This window comes from Trachemys scripta, chromosome 3 (genome assembly GCF_013100865.1).
Source record: "Trachemys scripta elegans isolate TJP31775 chromosome 3, CAS_Tse_1.0, whole genome shotgun sequence".
NCBI classification, from domain to species: Eukaryota; Metazoa; Chordata; order Testudines; family Emydidae; genus Trachemys; species Trachemys scripta.
Genome location: NC_048300.1, coordinates 196,590,280 through 196,608,543, shown reverse-complemented (window position 1 = coordinate 196,608,543; position 18,264 = coordinate 196,590,280). Strand labels below are relative to the sequence as shown.

At 41.1% G+C, this 18,264-nt stretch overlaps 1 protein-coding gene across 1 annotated transcript in view; it reads right to left on the bottom strand.

Annotated features, from left to right (window-relative positions):
* ELP3 (elongator acetyltransferase complex subunit 3) overlaps window positions 1–18,264 on the bottom strand; it is a 114,471-nt gene that overhangs the window by 11,464 nt on the left and 84,743 nt on the right. The window contains exons 12-13 of the mRNA XM_034766751.1: window positions 16,758–16,985; window positions 13,981–14,062 (exon numbers count right to left, since the gene is read on the bottom strand). Coding sequence (XP_034622642.1) covers window positions 13,981–14,062; window positions 16,758–16,985 — 310 coding nt within the window. The remainder of the gene's footprint in view (window positions 1–13,980; window positions 14,063–16,757; window positions 16,986–18,264) is intronic.

Below are 18,264 nucleotides of genomic sequence, written 5' to 3'. Positions count from 1 at the left end.
TCACACAAGCTGAAAATTGTTCCACTGTACTGCAGTTCTGTAACCATATGGGAACCAATCCTGTCTGTGTTCTGTGCACATCTAAAATTCCTGCTGAATGACCTGTCCTGGGAGTGAGTTACCAGTGACCCGGGGCTGTGGCGGAAGGAGGGTGCAGGTTGGGTAGGGGTGAGCCCAGGGCTGGGGCGGCAGGAGATGTGTGTGGGGGGCAATGGTGGGGGGATAAGGGGAATCCAGAGCTGGGGCAGCAGGATGTGCGTGTGTGTGGGTGAGAGCCCAGGGCTGGAGCGGCAGGGGGGTGCGGGTCGGGGGGATGAGAGCCCAGGGCTGGGGCGGCAGGGGGGTGCGGGTCAGGGGGTGAGTGCCCAGGGGGATGCGAGTGGTGGGGGAGAGCCCAGGTCTGGAGTGGCAGGGGGGTGCGGCGAGGAGCCAAGGGCTGGGATGGGGGCAGCCAAAATTTTTTTAGCTTGGGACAGCAAAAAACCTAGAGCCGGCCCTGCACCTACTGAAACCTTTTACTTCATGGGTCATCAATAGTCAGCAGCAAAAACAGTTAATCCAGAAATACTACTTCAGATTAACTAGAACTGGGGATAATGAAGCTCCTCCCCCTGCCCTACAAATTTTCCCACTTTTTCTGTTTTATTGTAGTCTGTTGAATTCCTTGTGTCACATCTAACAGTCTTTCTGTCTGGATGCAGCTTCTAGCAGAGCCAGTTAATGTCATAGGTGGAGAGGCTCGTTTGAGAGAGAGAGAAACACTTTATTATTTGTATTTCTGTACTGCACAGAGACCTCAAAAAACACTCCACTGTGCCAGGTGATATATGCACACAGATGAGGAGAGGCAGAAGAGTTTTTAATATATATCCCTGAGGCTTAATGTTGAACAAAGAACGCTGAGATCAGCAGTTACAGGGGCTATGTCCACACTAAATGTTATTATTCCCCAATTCTTCTGCTTCTCAACTTTGCTGATGAACTGGCTAATGAAATAGGCCAGCAACACTTGACATCATTAGTTTTTAATCCCTACCCATCCAGAAGTCCACCCCTCCTTTCCTCCATCTTCAGCCTCTGTGTGCTCAGGTGTATAACATTCCAGGCCTGTGGCCATGTTAATTTTCTACTTGGCAGAACACACATAGAAATGTGGTCCGGGGAAAAACTGATCATCTTGCTGCACTGTTAATTAATTCATAGCACAGAACAGTAGTGTACCCCAGTCCTCACACCACTGAGATAAGACTTCTGTTTCACTGAAATGAGGAAATCTATATTTAGGTCTCACTGCAGGGAACATCAAACTCCTTCAACAGGCTATCTGTTCTGGTGCGATTTAATAGATATGGGTGTGGTTGCAGAGCTCTCCAGCCTCTGCATCAATGATAGTATTTTAAAAGGCTACCAGAGATGGGGTGTTAGGGAATGCAGCACTTGCACTTTAAAGGCAAAGGGAACATGCTCGTTAAGGGGCCTCACAGCACATGTGATTTTAGTAGATGGACACTTGTGATAATGGAATTTTATCTCTGCTCTGCATTCCTCGCAGAACAGTCTACTTCTGCACAGAGATAAAGCATAATGAATCCTGTCTTTATGACAGATGCCTTTCTACTCTTTTGACGTGAGAAGTATAGACAGACACAACAGCGATTATTTCAAGTTAGAGATCTCCTTTTTGCAACAAAAAATTTTCTCTGAACATTTACATTTTAGGGTTGCTGTCTGAAAAACCAACCATCAGTCTTAGAACCATTACATATATTATTTTGTACATGTAGTCCTGGAAGTCTGTGATGTAATTAGGGCTGTCGATTAATCGCAGTTAACTCGCGCGATTAACTCAAAAAAATTAACTGCAATTAAAAAAAATGTATTGCAATTAATCTCTCTGTTAAACAATAGAATACCAATTGAGATTTATTAAATATGTTTGGATGTTTTTCGACATTTTCAAATATATTGATTTCTATTACAACACAGAATACAAAGTGTACAGTGCTCACTTTATATTATTTATTAAAAATATTTGCCCTGTAAAAATGATAAAAGAAATGGCATTTTTCAATTCACCTCATATAGGTACTGTAGTGCAATCTCTATTGTGAAGGTGAAATTTACAAATGTAGATTTTGGTGTTGTTACATAACTGAACTTAAAAACAAAACAATGTAAAACTTTGGAGCCTACAAGTCCACTCAGTCCTACTTCTTGTTCAACCAATTGCTAAGACAAACAAGTTTGTTTACATTTATGGGAGATAAGGCTGACTGATTCTTATTTACGTCACCTGAAAGTGAGAACAGCTGATCGCATAGCACTTTTGTAGCCGGCGTTGCAAGGTATTTATGTGCCAGATATTCTAAACATTCATATGTCCCTTCATCCTTTAGCCACCATTCCAGAAGACATACTTCCATGCTGATGATGTTCATTAAAAAAATAATGCATTAATTACATTTGTGACTGAACTTCTTGGGGGAGAATGGTATGTCCCCTGCTGTTTTACCCTCATTCTGCCATATATTTCATGTTATAGGAGTCTCGGATGATGACCCCAGCACGATGTTTGATTTACGAACATTGTCACTGCAGATTTGACAAAACGCAAAGAAGGTACCAATGTGAGATTTCTAAAAATAGCTACAGCACTCGACCTAAGGTTTAAGAATCTGAAGTGCTGTCCAAAATCTGAGCAGGACAATGTGTGGAGCATGCTTTCAGAAGTTTTAAAAGAGCAGCACTCCGATGCGGAAACTACAGAATCCGAACCACTCAGTCCTACTTCAGCCAATCGTTCAACCTTCTCCTGGTGGCATCTGACTCAGATGATGAAAATGAACATGCGTCCGTCTGCTCTGCTTTGGATTGTTATCAAGCAGAACCCGTCATCAGCATGGATCCATATCCTCTGGAATGGTGGTTGAAGCATGAATGGACATATGACTCTTTAGCACATCTGGCACCTAAATATCTTGCGATGCCGGTTACAACAGTGCCATGCGAACGCCTGTTCTCACTTTCAGGTGACACTGTAAATAAGAAGCGGGCACCATTATCTCCTGCAAATGTAACCAGACTTGTTTGTCTGAGTGGACTTGTAGACTCTAAAGTTTTACATTGTTTTATTTTTGAATGCAGTTATTTTTTTGTACATAATTCGACATTTGTAAGTTCAACTTTCATGATAAAGAGATTGCACTACAGTACTTGTATTAGGTGAATTGAAATATATTATTTCTTTTGCTTTTTACAGTGCAAATATTTGTGTTAAAAATAAATAGAAAGTGAGCACTGTACACTTTGTATTCTGTGTTGTAATAAAAATCAATATATTTGAAAATGTAGAAAACATCCAAAAATATTTAAATAAATGGTATTCTATTATTGTTTAACAGTGCGATTAATCTTTTTAATCGCTTGACAGCTATTATTAGATGTAATAGCTAACATAAAAGACTGGTTAATGTTCCTACCTAGGGCAGTGCTTGGAGTTGGTGCAGGGGCTCTGAATCACAGGTTTAACCTTTGGCCTTAACAACCAGACTCGTAGGAAGGACAATAGATAATAGATACCAATGACTGCTGTGGGAGTGGGCAAATGCTGCTGTCCCTCCGCCTTTTCACCAGCTGGCCAAAGACTGGGTTGATGGGGGCATGACCATCCAATCAGGCAGACATATCGGGTTATTCTGCACTCATGGCTCTAGCATACTTGTTTCTTGCTACAATGAAGGAGATGGCCAGGAATAGCTTGGTGAGTTATCTCATCCTTTTGCACATAAATCTCAGCTTGCAAAGTTAAAATGAGTGGCAGATACAGTACTGGAACCAGAGCAGTTGAGTCCCATTGTGCAAAATGATAAGGAGTATCAGAACAAGCACTAATGCCACATACACAGAGTGAAGCTGGAGGTATGGGATCTGTGCTGAAACATACGACGTGCCTATAACTCTAACAGCTCTGAGTAGGCCAACGCTGTCTGGCTTGGAATCACCTGGCTCTCACAAACTAAGGACAAGAATAAAGGGCAGACAAATCATAGCAGTGGACACACATGATCTTATGTGATGCACTTCTCTAGAGAGGCAGTGCCATAAGGGACATGTACCAATGCTTCTAGCCAAAACCTTAACACTTCCCTCCACAACTTCAATCTTGCCTAAGATGGTGGCTTGTTAAATGGCATCAAAGTTCCATTGTAAAGCCTTTCCTCTTGTATGTGCTGCCACTGAAACAGATGGCACCAGTGTCAACATCAAGCTGAGTCACTCTGCTTTGACACACTTGTTCTTCAACCCCTTCCAGCCAATATGCCGCCATACTTAGCAGAAGTTTCAATGGAGGGCAACAGACTTTGAAGCTTTTGCCCCAGGACCGCATCGACAACATAAGGCAGAGATCCTAGAGCCAACTCAGTCACAGTGTGGCCCTAGAAATCTCAAACATTGGTAATGTCAGTCCATGATGGACATCTTATGACTGCACTTGAGACAACCCCAGTTAAAAAACCTTACAGGAGAAAGTATGCCACTTCTACAAAACACAAGAAGAAGAAACAGCTAAATAGCAAAAGCTAAGGCTTCACAAGGCATCGAGCCGGACACATCTCATGTGACACAAACTGACTTTTCTTTAGTTTTAACAGATAGAAGCACAAACACTACAATATTGGAGGAAAATCAGAACTGAATTAATCAGGAGAGTGAAAAACAGCTAGCAGCTGAGAGAGAAATGCTTTGATCCAGCAACAACGGCACAGGTGCTCCAATAGTCAGTGGTTAAAACATCTCAAAACAGACTTAAAGGCACTAGTGGATTGTCGGAACATAGGGACTGCCATACTGGACAGGCAGACTAGAGGTCCACAGGACCAACATCCTATCTCCAACAGTGGCCAGTACCAGATGTTTCAAAAGGAAACGCAAGAATCTCCTGAGTGTAAAGTCAATGGTTTGATCATGTCATGAGGCAGGAGGGGACAGATCGCTTAAAAAATACTAGCTTTATATTAATTATAGTATTTGCTGTATTTATTAGGTCGTACTAGTGCTATGACAGCATAATGCTTCTGGGGGAAAAATGCTCCTGCCTGGACCATTACCTGGATATGTATCTTTTATTTCACAAGTTATTCTGAAAGGAGTGAGAAAAAAACATTTGGGTCATTTTCCCCCATCACTAATACTATATGAAACTGCTGTATTTTAAAGATAAAAATTTCAAGTCCTATGATATTATTTTTTTATGTGTTTCTATGAAAGCATTAAGTAATTTTAAAGCATAGACTTGACTCTCACTGGTCACGCTTACTGTAAATGGCAATAATCATTAACTGAATGGTGACATTATTAAAACAATCCAGCGTCTGATTAGAAGAAAGATCAAGGGATCCTGCTCTATGAATTTGTTTATCCAAATCAAGAAGAGTGTCTTACGGTTTTATCATTTAGGGGAGTAAACAAATGGGAGGCTTAAAATCTAACAAGATGGACTATTCATATTTGCAAATTTCATGAGCTTATATCACAGCACAACTCAATTTTAGTAACTGTATTGTGATCCTTTTAACTTCCAGTGACTTTCTTAGAAGTAAAGAACTATTGTGGAAAATGAAAAATAGAATCAACTTTCAAAAAGGAGGAAAAAATTAATACGTCATCCAAACATTGGATATTTCAACTTGCATACAAGAAGACTTACAGCTAAATTCAGCAAATGCAAGATACAAACATCCTCACACATACTGAGGATTTTCACTTCCAGAATATAAAGACTTTAACCTGTGGATATCAGATATACAATGAATTTAGGTTGGGTTTTAGGGTTTTGTTTTGTTTTGTTTAAATGAAAGTAAAAGAAACACACACACACACACACACACACACACACACACACGGTAAGGCTGCAAGTAAAAACAACAAACCACAAGGAAAACATACACAGAATAATTTCAAATGCTCATGAAACAGACATTTTAGATGAGACCTCCCAAGAGCTCTGAATAATGGATTAATGCCTCAGGGGTCTACTATTCAGCTACCTAAGCCTGCATACTAATATACTATCTCACATCAGAAAAGCAGAATGGCATCACTCATGCAGAAAATTACCTTAAATGAGCAATGGCTTCATGATAAACAAGTCATTCACATTTTACGTAGCTCTGATATAGGATGTGGGGGTTGGGGGGCATCTCCGCCTTATTGTTATGGATAGGCAGCACACTTCTGGCTCTAAACAATGACCTTGCAAACTGAGACAAAACCACCCTGTTTTTAAAATGTGACTACTTAATGCTGTCCAGTTTGGCTAAGCATTTAACACAAGGTAGCTCCTGAGTGAGGTCTCTCACAATCACTAACACACCAGGAGAAAAGCATTACAATACTATTTGTTGAATTCACACTGTACGATGACCCACGGAATAGAGAAGTGTATTTTCCAGTATGTGAAACCAGAATTAGTCATGCCACTCAATCCTTCTCTGACTCCTGTCTGTGCTCCTCCTTTCATGAATGCTTTCTACACCCAGAATGTCATCCCTGACATGGTTTGCAAAATCTCTCATCCTCTCTTCCTTCAAATCCTTCCTTAAAAAACACATTCCCCCTTCACAGTCAAATTACATCCTGTTCTCCCACCACCCCTACCCTCAAATGAAGTGATAGAAAGGGGCAAAAAGGAAAACAATTAACCTAGGAACTGCAAGGTAGATGATGTACATCATAACTCGCTCCAGACATTTACTTCAGTTGCATCCTCTGCCCCATCCTTTGTTTGCTAGTCATTGCCTATTTGGCCTGCAAGATGCTTGGAGCAGGGACCTTGGATTCATACTTGTTTGCGAAGCCCCTAGTACATTTTGGGCACTATAGAAATAAATAATAATAATAAATGGTAACTGTTAAGCCACGCTGCAACTCCTTACTCCACCAGTTAAAACCAGCCTGACTAAACACACACACACACACACGTCAATAACAAACCTGCCAAATTTACATTCTAACTACAGCAGAGAGAACAAAATAGTTTAGGGAAAAGCTTTGGTGAGAAACTCAGACAGCTTGTGCTCCATGGAAAATTCTAACATTCTCTGAAGATGTACAAGATGTGATGGAATTCAGATATCCAGTATATGTTACTAAATGATATAATAGGGAACCCTGATACTTGCTTAGTCAGTAAATATTTCAGCTCTCTGCCAAGTGATAATTCTCTCCATCGCTACACTCATCTTGGTGACAGCTCACAGGAACTGGTGTGCTGCAGAAGCCCCAGGTTTAGTGACTGCTGAGATGGGGGAGGAAGTAACAGCTTTTCTTGCTGAATAAAGAGCAATGATCAATAGGTCATATCTGGTTCTTGGTGGGAAAAAAAAGGCAGCTAAAACCTTGGTAGGTGGTGAGTTGTATGTTGTGAAAAACTGGAATTGGACAGTGTTATATTCCGGCTCTAAAGATCACAAAGACTTCCACCCCCAAACCTTGAAAATAAGAAGATTTAAGCTTCCCCCCCCCCTTTTTTTTTTAAGATGATGATCACAATGTGAGAACATAATAGGAACATGGATGGTCAAGAAGGATATTTCACCTGAAAGAGCGCAAAATGCATCTTTCCTTTTAATCAGGAGACCACAATCCTAAAATCCAACTCCGAACAAGGAGCAGCAGGAATGAGATTTCAGCTGTTACAAGTTAGAAAGAGTTTGCTTCATGCTAGTTAGGCATGCTAAAGCTCAGGAGCATAATGGATTATAATCCGCATCTAATTTGATTTCCCCCAAAGGGCTGGTGGGTGCTATGCATTCTACTGGGGTAACTCTTGAGCATTTGAGACCGTGGTGCAATGATCTGATCTCTGGTTTGATCACTATCTGTGGGAAAAAAGCAATACCAGAATGTGCAACTTTAAGAAAAGCTTTTTTTTTTTTTTTTCTTCCAAGGGCTTTACTTCAGGAACCCCTTAGTCAAACGGCCCTAAATTGGGATTGCAGACCTTACCCTATATCTCCATGAGGCACACCAAATTTCAAGGCAATCTGATTACCTGTACAGATTTTAGAGGACTTAGAACAGTCAAGCTTTATTCAGAAAGCTGGTTTTAACCTTGAGAGCTATCATTCTCTGTTATAATACATATGCAGTCAGCACTACAGCTAAGAACACCCATTGTAATTAGGAAGAAATGAACATCAGAAAAAACTTCCTAATAGTGAGATCTATTAGAATAGTCTCTCAAGCCAAATGGTGAAATTCCCATCACTGCATGTCATTTAAAAACTGTGTTGGATAAAGCTGAGTACTAGAGGATACATCGTAGAAAACAGTCCTGCCTCTAGTACCTAGGGGAATGGACTATATGGCCAATAGGCTTCTTCCTTCTCTGAAGATCCCCTGTTCTAGTATCCTCTCATGGCCTGGCATTATTAAAGGAAGTTTTCCAGCTCCTAACAACATTTAAAAATTGCAGGCATCCATTTTAGTCTCTTTGTGCAGCTGCAGTGATCATGGTTGTCAACTGTGCCTCCAGAATAAATTAAACCTAGTCATGGGGAAGGGAGCTGGACAGTACAGGAGACTGGTTCATTTTTCCACTTCATTTTCAAGGCACAGTTCAATGATGACTGAAAATAGTAGCGTTCTGACATGTGCTCAGTGATCTTGTGAAATAAAATCAGATCTACACTAGAATCTTTTCCCGGTATAGTCATGTTGGGCAGAGGCACGACTTTTTTTTCTGCAACATTTTTATACTAGCAAATGCCTAGTGTAGGTGCAGTTATACTGCCATCAAAGATGTTTTTGCCAGTATGGCTTATTTCGCTTGGGGAACTAGTAAGCTGTGCTGGGAAAGCTGCATACTGGCAAACCTTTTCTAGTGTAGACCCTGGCCCAAACTGATGTAAGATAGGGCCATTTGCTTTAGTGGTTTGTCTTTTCAGCCCTCTAAAGTTATGATTAGTAGGATACAATGGAAGAAAGGGAGGGCTGAGGAAATGAGAGACAATAGGGGTTCACAGTGGGGAGTGAGGAGAGGTGGTGTAGGCGATGGCCTAATTACCAGAATCAGTCTAATTCATGGGATTTCACCTGGCACCAACAACGAATACCAGGTCCCTCTTAGTAAAGCTGCCTCAAGGATGTAAAGAATCTCTTTTCTCCCATAATTTCACTCTGTTCTCCAGCCCTCACAATTATATTGGTTTGGGCTGTGAAAGAGCTTCTCAAGTGGTGATTCCTCTGTGCTAAAGAGCACAACTCTGAGAAGAAGATAGTAGGAACAGTGATTGTTAATAAAATGGTTCATTCCAACATTAATGTTACTCATTTAGGCTGTAGTCAAGTAAACTGAACTACACTCCTCGAGGAACAGCCATGCTAGTTCAGTAACTTTTGCTGAAAATATGAATGTATTTGTAAAAACATTTTATCTTGCTTGGGAAAAAAAACCAAAATTATATTAGGACTATGCTCATCATCATTCTAGGGTGCAGAATTCAACACTGTGCAGTGTATCACACAATGAAAGAATACTGAAGAATCTGCAAAGAACAGATGCCTTCCAGCTGTTACTTGGGAAATGTTATCTAGTGAAGTTCAGTTCTCCTTAAATCAAAAAGGTTTTATCTTAAATCAAAATGCAGCCGGAATTCACTTCGGCACTAGAGAAGATTAACTCTATGTTACTGATTTTAAAAATCTATTTTGAAACTGGTCCAGGTACACACAACACAGCTGCAAAATTATCAACCATCTCACTGCAGTGTTAGGCTGCCAGCATGTGTGACAAAAGAGAAGCTTTCAGCTGTGAGCTGTCTCTGAAAATGTTTCTCAGCAGGTCCGTCTGGTTAGTGGTATAGGTTTTTTGTTTGTTTGTTTTCCAAACGCTTTGCTTCATTGGTTCCCCAAACTTTCTTGTCCTACCCCCTGATTGAGCAATGACAAATTTCCAGGATTCTTCTCCTTTCCCCTCCCCATGGTTTTACATTTCGTCTAGGGCTTTTCTTTCAACTCCTTCTTTTGAAGATGCATTTTTCTGCTTTTAAGAAAGAGAGAAAGCAAGTCTTCAAGGATTCAGAGTGTTTGTAGTAGGATATGGAGCCATTCATCTCTAGGTTACTGGTTCAAATCCGGTTTTTGTGACTGTGGATGTCTGGCTTATAGGAATTAGTCCGAGATGCCCAACTCATTAAACATAGGACGCTGAGCAGGCATCGGGTGGTCAGTCACTACCATCCGATGACTGCTCAGCGTCCTATGTTCAATGAGTTGGGCATCTCGGTCTAATTCCTATAGGTCAGATATCCACAGTCACAAAAACCACCATTAGAATTGGTAATAATTATAGCCCTTATTTGCAGTCTCCATGGAAGGTACAAGGATTGAATGGCCAGGGAGACTAGCCTGCTTCCATTCCTGGAAGTGATCCTTCTGGAACAAGGCAGAGGCATAACATCAAGAAAGGGCAACTAACACTACCATTACCTCTGCTGTAATAGAGTACTTAGAGCTTCTCTAAAATGAATATGTGCATTTTACAAGCACTAACTTCAGCTATATGGAACAAAACGCAGTGGCGGGGGGAGGTGGAGAGCGAATTTGGCTACATATCAGGAAAAAGTACCATGACACGCTCAATGGTGGTCTAAAACACATCACTTATTAAAACTTCAGTGTGTAAGTAGCCTTCAGGTTAGTACAGAAGTAAAACAGAATTTGGATGATCTCTCCCTCATGGTCCATATTAGATGCTAATTCACAGACTGGTTCAGAGACTACCAGCTCCCAGTGTGCACTAAAGAGAATCCCAGGATTACATTCTGAAGCAGAGTCTTGCTGGTCAGGAGCGAGGGGCTTTGTTAAGGCTCTCTGGGGATCTGCCTGTCCTGCTGTTCCATCATTTTTAGAAATACCAAATTTACTCATTATTTGGGGGGTGGGGGGGGAATCTCCAAATAAATGCATCAAAATATGGAGACGCTGAAGAATTGACTCCCTGATGTTTGAGTACCTGCTACTCATCGTCTTCAATAAAAGGCAAATAACAAGAGACACTTGGGATGAGCCAAGGATAAACCCTTTCCAGGGTGCAATCCATAACTAACACTGTGGTATAATTATGATTTGCAGTACTGAAGTTCTTAAAGAGCTTTGCCTTTGAAGATTTAATAACCAGGTATAACTTGGGATTGATCCTGTACTACCTATGGCAAGGTTTCAATGCACACAGTGATGGGGAGTGGGTGGTAGGGCAGAGAAGAGGAGTTTGGGGCTAAGGTACGGTGGAGGAAGTAGGGTCTAGGAAACTGGGAGGGGTTGGCGAATGTAAGGATAGCAGAGGAAGTTGGGGGTTTAGGGTTAGGGGCCTGTCAACCCTGAATTCTCTCCTGGTGTGTGTGTGTGCTAGGATCTGGGGGAAGTCCTACCCCTCTCCAGGGGTCTGAGCCCCTCTTACTGTCCCTCTATGTGAGCTGGGATCTGGAGTTTGTGGAATAAAGACAACACAAATTTAAACAACTATTCATTTGGATTTCAGATAAAAAACACATCACTGCTGGGTGGGGAGGTGAGGCTGAGCAGGGTGCGTGGGGGTGGCCCGGTTTGGATGAGGGGCAGATAGGGTGGACCCAGGGCATGGCTGGAGAAGACTGACTGAGGGGCAGGAGTCCAAGCTGGGATTAGGCAGTGGGAGTGAGGGACCCAGCTCGGGTGCAGCTTGGGCTACATACTTAAGGCCACGTTTACACTATGGGGACTATAATGGTGTAGCTACCCTGTTTCCCCGAAAATAAGACAGTGTCTTATATTAATTTTTGCTCCCAAAGATGCGCTAGGTCTTATTTTCAGGGGATGTCTTATTTTTCAGAAATGAAAAATGCCTTATTATTGGGGAGGTCTTATTATCGGGGGGATGCCTTATATTACAACGAGAGGCAAAACTGTAAGTAGGCCTTATTTTCGGAGGATGTCTTATTTTCGGGGAAACAGGGTATGATGCTGTAGCTACGCTAACATAACCCCATAGCATAGACACCACCACCTCCGGTGTAGGGTTTTTTCCCCATCACTATAGGAACACCCATGTCCTCAAGTAATGGAGTTGGGGTGACAGAAGCATTCTTCCATTGATCTTGCTGTATCTACAACAGGGGTTAGGTCGTCATAGCTACGGTGCTAGGGATGTGGATTTTTCACATCTCTGAGCACCGTAGCTATGTTGACTTAAAATTTAAGCGCAGACCAGGCCTAAGATAGTATGTGACCTCCCCGTAAACTGAGGCCAGTGATATGTCTACACAGCAACATACAGCAGGAGACAAGCAAGGAGCAACTTCTTACACATTTATGGCTTCTACAGTGCTAACTAATGGCTTAATTGAACTGGATTGGGATGGGGGACCTGGAAATGTGTGTGTGGTGGGGGTGTGAAGGAGTAGCTATATGTTGCAGGGAATGGTGGGGTGGGGCGTAGAGAAGGAGAGACACACCAGTCTCTCTCATGCTTAAAGTGACTGTAACAATCATGTAATAAAAATGGACATAGACCATTAATGAGATTTCTCTCACTGGCCATGTTAGCAACTACACATTGCTCAAAAGCTAGTCTCTCTCACCAACAATAAAAAGATATTACCTCACCCACCTTGTCTCTTTAATATCCTGGGACTGGCATGGCTACAACAACACTGCATACACATGACAAACATTTCAAAACATGACCATTACGCCCATTCCACTATAACAAAATGTACAGGAGGGGGATTGAGGAATCACATAGCAACCGTGTGGCCTAGTAGAAAGAACACTGGACTGGGACTATTCCTAGCTCTGCCACTGGCCTGCTACGTGACCTTGAGCAAGTCACTTCATCTCTCTGTGCTTCAGTTTCCCATCTGTAAAATGGGGATAATGATGTAAAGTTCTTTGAGATCTACTGATGAAAAGCAGCACAATATAAAAGCCAGGTTTTTTTATTATTACCTACCCCCAGTAGCATATCAACTACAAACCTTGGTGAGAACAAATAACTGTCTAAATGACCTCTAATTCCTGCAAACAAACATTTCTCTTTTCGGTTTAAAAAATTAGGCAATTAAATGGCAAAAAACTTTGTTAACGCAGAATAAAGGTTACCTGGTGATGTTTGTATCCTTCCACAATGTCAACTTCAGCAAAACTCAAACTGCTGAAAGCCAGGAACTACACAATTAAGGTAAATGCCCAGGCAACCTTAACTATACCCTCTTTGAGCAATGCCTCACTATGCCCTTAACACACACATTCTCATTTTGTCTTTTCACTGTCCTGGACAGGAGATACCTACACTGGACCTATGCTCAAACACTGACCCTTTCCCCCCCAAGAGAGTACCACACTTGTAAAATTTAACAATCACTTCATACCCTTTTGTAATACCTTCACACATGCACACAGGATATGACCTAAACCTACACTTTTCCTTGACGAGCATTAAATCCACGGCCTGCTCTCAATATCCCACCTCACTGCTGACAATACCTCCGGCAAGAAGACTCCAGTGCCCGCCTACTGACACAACCTACACAATTCTGTATTAAATGAGGCAGACTGGAACCTCATGGTACATATGAGCCTCTTTCCCTTGATAACACACATGGGGGTACTCAGACCCAGATCTCCTCATATCATAATTGCAGCTCTTCCAAGCTGCTCCCACTTATTCTTCCACAATTCAATAGTTACATCTATCACAGTGAATGAAGTTGGTGCGCATGTAGATAATTCCCAGTGGTTACTGCCTGCTTCAGGGGGCAGAGTTAAGGTTACAGAGGCATTCACCTTAACCTGGTTTCCACAAGTTTGAGTTTTGCTGAATTCGACATTCTGGAAGGGCACAAGCTATCACCGGGAGATCTTAACTCTGCATTAACAAAGTTTTTTTTCTATTTAATTTGTTTGTAGATTAAGTTTTGTAGAAGAATTAAGCAAAGATACCTGAAATGACTGCAATTTTCCATGACCCATGTTCTTCTTTGGCTATCCTTTCTGCTTCCTCCATTAGCAACATACCGAATCCCTAGAGAGGAGGAAATGAGAGGGGAAGAAAATGATAAAATGATAAAAACTAGGGAAGGAAAAGAATAACAGCTTGAGTACTTGAGAAGAGCACTGCAGCAAACATTAACCTTTATAATGGTGAAACACTCAAAAGTTTCTTCAATGGAAGTTACTGATAGGTATAAACTGTAATTTCTTTTAGAGTCTTTTCACATCTGACTGCTTCTTAGTGTCAAAGAACAAGGCTAAAACCACAGATTTACTCAACTTGGTACAAGTCTCCTAGAACTAGCTGGAGAAACAAGCTCCTCCTCCCCTCATTGACATTTCCCCTGTGCTCAGAAGGGGAGCAGGAAGTACTGTCTAGTGATCAGAACAAAGGAATGCAAGTCAGAATGACTGGATTCTATTCTAGCTTTTTCAATAATTCATTGACCCTGAAGTAGTCATTTAAATTGTGTGCCTCACTTTACCCATTCATAAAATGGATCTGTTTCGGATATTTATATGCCCCCCCGCCCCCCATCACCCTAGTATTTGAGTACGTGACAATCATTAATGTATTTATCCTCAATACCCCCGTAAGGTAGGGCAGTGCTGTTATGACCATTTTACAGATGGTGAACTGAGGCAGAGAGAGACTAGGTGACTTGCCCTTGGACACGTAGGAAGTCTGTGGTAGAACAAAAAATTGAACCTGGGTCTCCCACAGCCCTGGACTATTCTTCCTGCCTCATGTGGTACTATGAAGCTTAATGTTTGTAAAGCATCGAGATGCTAAGATGAAAAGCACTGTAAAAGTGCACAGTAATCTCTTTGGGGCATGAACCATGCCTTCTTTTATGTTGATAAACTTCCTAGCATAAAGTGGGTGCTACTGGAAGCTTTCATTACAAAGGAAGAGCCCCTCCACACACAATTCTACAACATGTTTAGACTGTTTTGAAATCTCTTTGCTGCCTCTGTATCATATTTTGTGCATCATAGCCTGCTGCATAGTGGGTAGAATAAAAATGAAGGGCAAAAATTAGATGATTTTGCTTTTGTTTTTTTAAATAACTTTATGCAGTTCAAGAGATTTTTAGTACTGAAATCTAAAATGAAATAGTCATAATGAGAATGTGATATATTTTGTTGCTTCTTTATTTGTTGGAAGTATTTAAATGGAGCATATGTCAAAAACATTGTTACCACCAAATATAGGAGATTTCATCTCAAGTTTTGTTTTTGAAAAATTTATATCAGTTTACATGCTTTGGTAAGATTCTTTAGTAAAATCTACCAGTCTTGCCTCATTGGTCAGAGCTGTGGAAAAATCCCTGACCCCATTTCACAGGTACCCTAAAATATATTAAGATGTAGGTGGAAAGCAAATACACTTCACTTGCTTTCTCACACTACTTCCTTCCAGTGACTTTCTCATGAAAATTACATGCATCATCCCTCTGCTACCTACAATATCTTTTGGCCTATTATGGGAAGAGTGTGAATTTGATCTTGTGCTGGTAAATTCTGAGCCTTTAGATCAAGCATAAAAAAAGAAAAAAGTAATCAATTTATTCTTTGCACCAAAAAGCCTCAGGACTGATGTTTTAAATTAACTTCCTTTTATTTAATAATCTTTTCCTGTGTAAATGCATTAGGATGCAACACTTTGTTTGACAGTGATGACCTCAGGCAGTGAGGCGGCAGCCATAAAAACAATGAACGCTTTGACTATAGAATAATTAACATTTCAAAACCTAGGGCAGAAAAAGTGGCCATCATAAGTAAAAAAGCAAAGGGAAAGAAAAATCAATTGAATCGAGCCAAATGCAAACAAATTAAAATGGACTGGAAATTGAGATTTCATGGCATATGACGTGCTAATGCGCACTGTAGTAACGCTTACTTTGGGTAGATTCAGAGACACCAGTGCTCAAGATGTTAAGCAGAAAGTGTTCTTCCTATCCCTGAATAGTGAAGTGCCCTGGTATGTACAATCTTTGATTAGGAGAAAATGTTAGGTTGAAGAATTTTATATTTTTAAAAAATACCTTGTATGCATTTTATGTTTTTAGGACTGAATCATATACCTTCAACTTCACTTCAGCCCCACTCCTCTCACCCTATCAGGTAGGCAGGTGAACCAAAATCTGAACGTAATTCCTGCATGTGTGTGTTAGAGATTAATTAATCCCCTCAGTTCTCAGAGAGAGTGTAGGAACTATGGGTTTTCAGTATCTGAAGGCTGAACTAGTGTCACCATGCATGAGCCTACATCATATGGATGTACAGCAATAGAGATAAAGAGTATACCCATGTTTTCAACCATGAAACAACCATAACTGCAAGTGCTCAAATACATTAGTGAAAGCTCACTGGCGGCAGGAATTTAATATACTAATACAAGATGGGGATCAAATTCAATTCTGGTTCTATTGCAGCAGATTATTCTTTTTTTTGCCAGAAGCTGGGAATGGGCAACAGATCACTTGATGATTACCTGTTCTGTTCATTCCCTCTGGGGTACCTGGCATTGGCCACTGTGGGAAGACAGGATACTGGACTAGATGGACCTTTGCTCAGACCTAGTGTGGCCATTCTTATGTTCTTATTAAAGTAACTGTATGGCCAGTCTCATCAAGATTGTCACAAATTTTTCTTAGTCTTTCTAATAAAAAAGCTGGGCAGGATGGAGTACAAAAGAAGACAATGAAGATTACTTAGGATACCTGATGCTGAAATTTGGAAGGATCACGACTGCTCACTGGAACCACGCTACCATACACATGCAGTTCTCTAACGATGGAAACACCTCCCTTCAACTCGGGTCTGAATGACTCCTCTGAACACTTTCGCAAACGCAGAAGGCCAACCAGAATATCCTGTTCTGGATCTTCATAGGACAGGAAGGTCTCCCAGCCACCATTTGCCACGTAGTCTCTTCGAACTAACTCAACCTATTCAAAGAGAACAAGGAGGGGGGAGGAGGAAAAGAAAATCCTATTAAAAATAATTAGGCAACATGTTGAATAGATCAAAACCAATTTCATGGATCCATAAACCGTTATGGGTCAGAAAAAGTGTGAAGTGCTTTCTTAAAGCCCAATTTCATTCTAGATGGATTTTAGCAGCAGTAGATAAGAGCTGAAGGACCTGCAATTGCATTTACCTAAAGACAAAATGTGTCATACTTCAGTGAAAAATACATTTGTGGAGAGGACATCATTACTCTTCAGTGCTGAACACTTCTACCCATAAGGTATTTAGAAAGTATCAAATCAGCACAGTAGCTGGGGTTGTAAAAGATAGAAATGGAAGACTGGATCTCTCTCTGGTAACTTCACCTCCATTGGTGCTCCAAGAGTATCACAGCTAGCAGCTCCTTCTCTCCAACCAGAGGTATCAAACATCTAAGGGCAAATTCAGACCTGACTACAATTGTATTGCTCTGGTTTCAGTACTGTTATACTTGCTGACAGCATGTGTGAATTTGGCCCCTAGTCTCCACTGCTCTGAAAAGAAAAAGCCTCTTGCCAGCAATGTAATCGGGGTCTTCTAATTAGTAATAAACTGCTTCTTTTCTAATCTGTCAGTGACGGGTATTCAAGTAAGCATGACCTCTCATTAATACAGTGCCTTTCATCCATACAGATTAAAAAAACACTTCATAAACATTTCTGATTGACTATATAACAAAAGTTAGGCTGATATTTCCCACATCCATTTCCCTGCCAGTACAGTGCAGGGTTGTTCCCTATAGTAGTGTGTACACTTTCTAGTGCTCTGTCCAGTCTGTTTTAAAAAGTCTCAAGTAAAGGGCTTTGAGGTGGGGTTCCCTCTGAACTCCTTCCTACTCATCATCTTTCTGGTAACATTATACACAGAAATGAATGCACTATTTCAAGACCTGATCACACAAGAGCCAAATGGTGAGATTCTGTTACCTCTCTGCTTCATGAGATCAATATGTCTTTGTGTAGGCAACCCAAAACTAAATGGGCCTTTCACTTACTACACCGACTAAGGTTCACTTCGTCAACACTGTGATGAGGCTATCTGTGAAAAAGTTCAAATGGATCTTGCATGTGTGCAGAGTTCTCCAAGATTTCTACCATCATATAACAATACAATAAGGTGGGTCCAGACTCCCATCATGAAAATGAAGATTACTTTGAGATGGACTCTACATATAGACACTCGTGGCTTGAGCTGGCCTAGGCAGCCCATGAGAAGGAA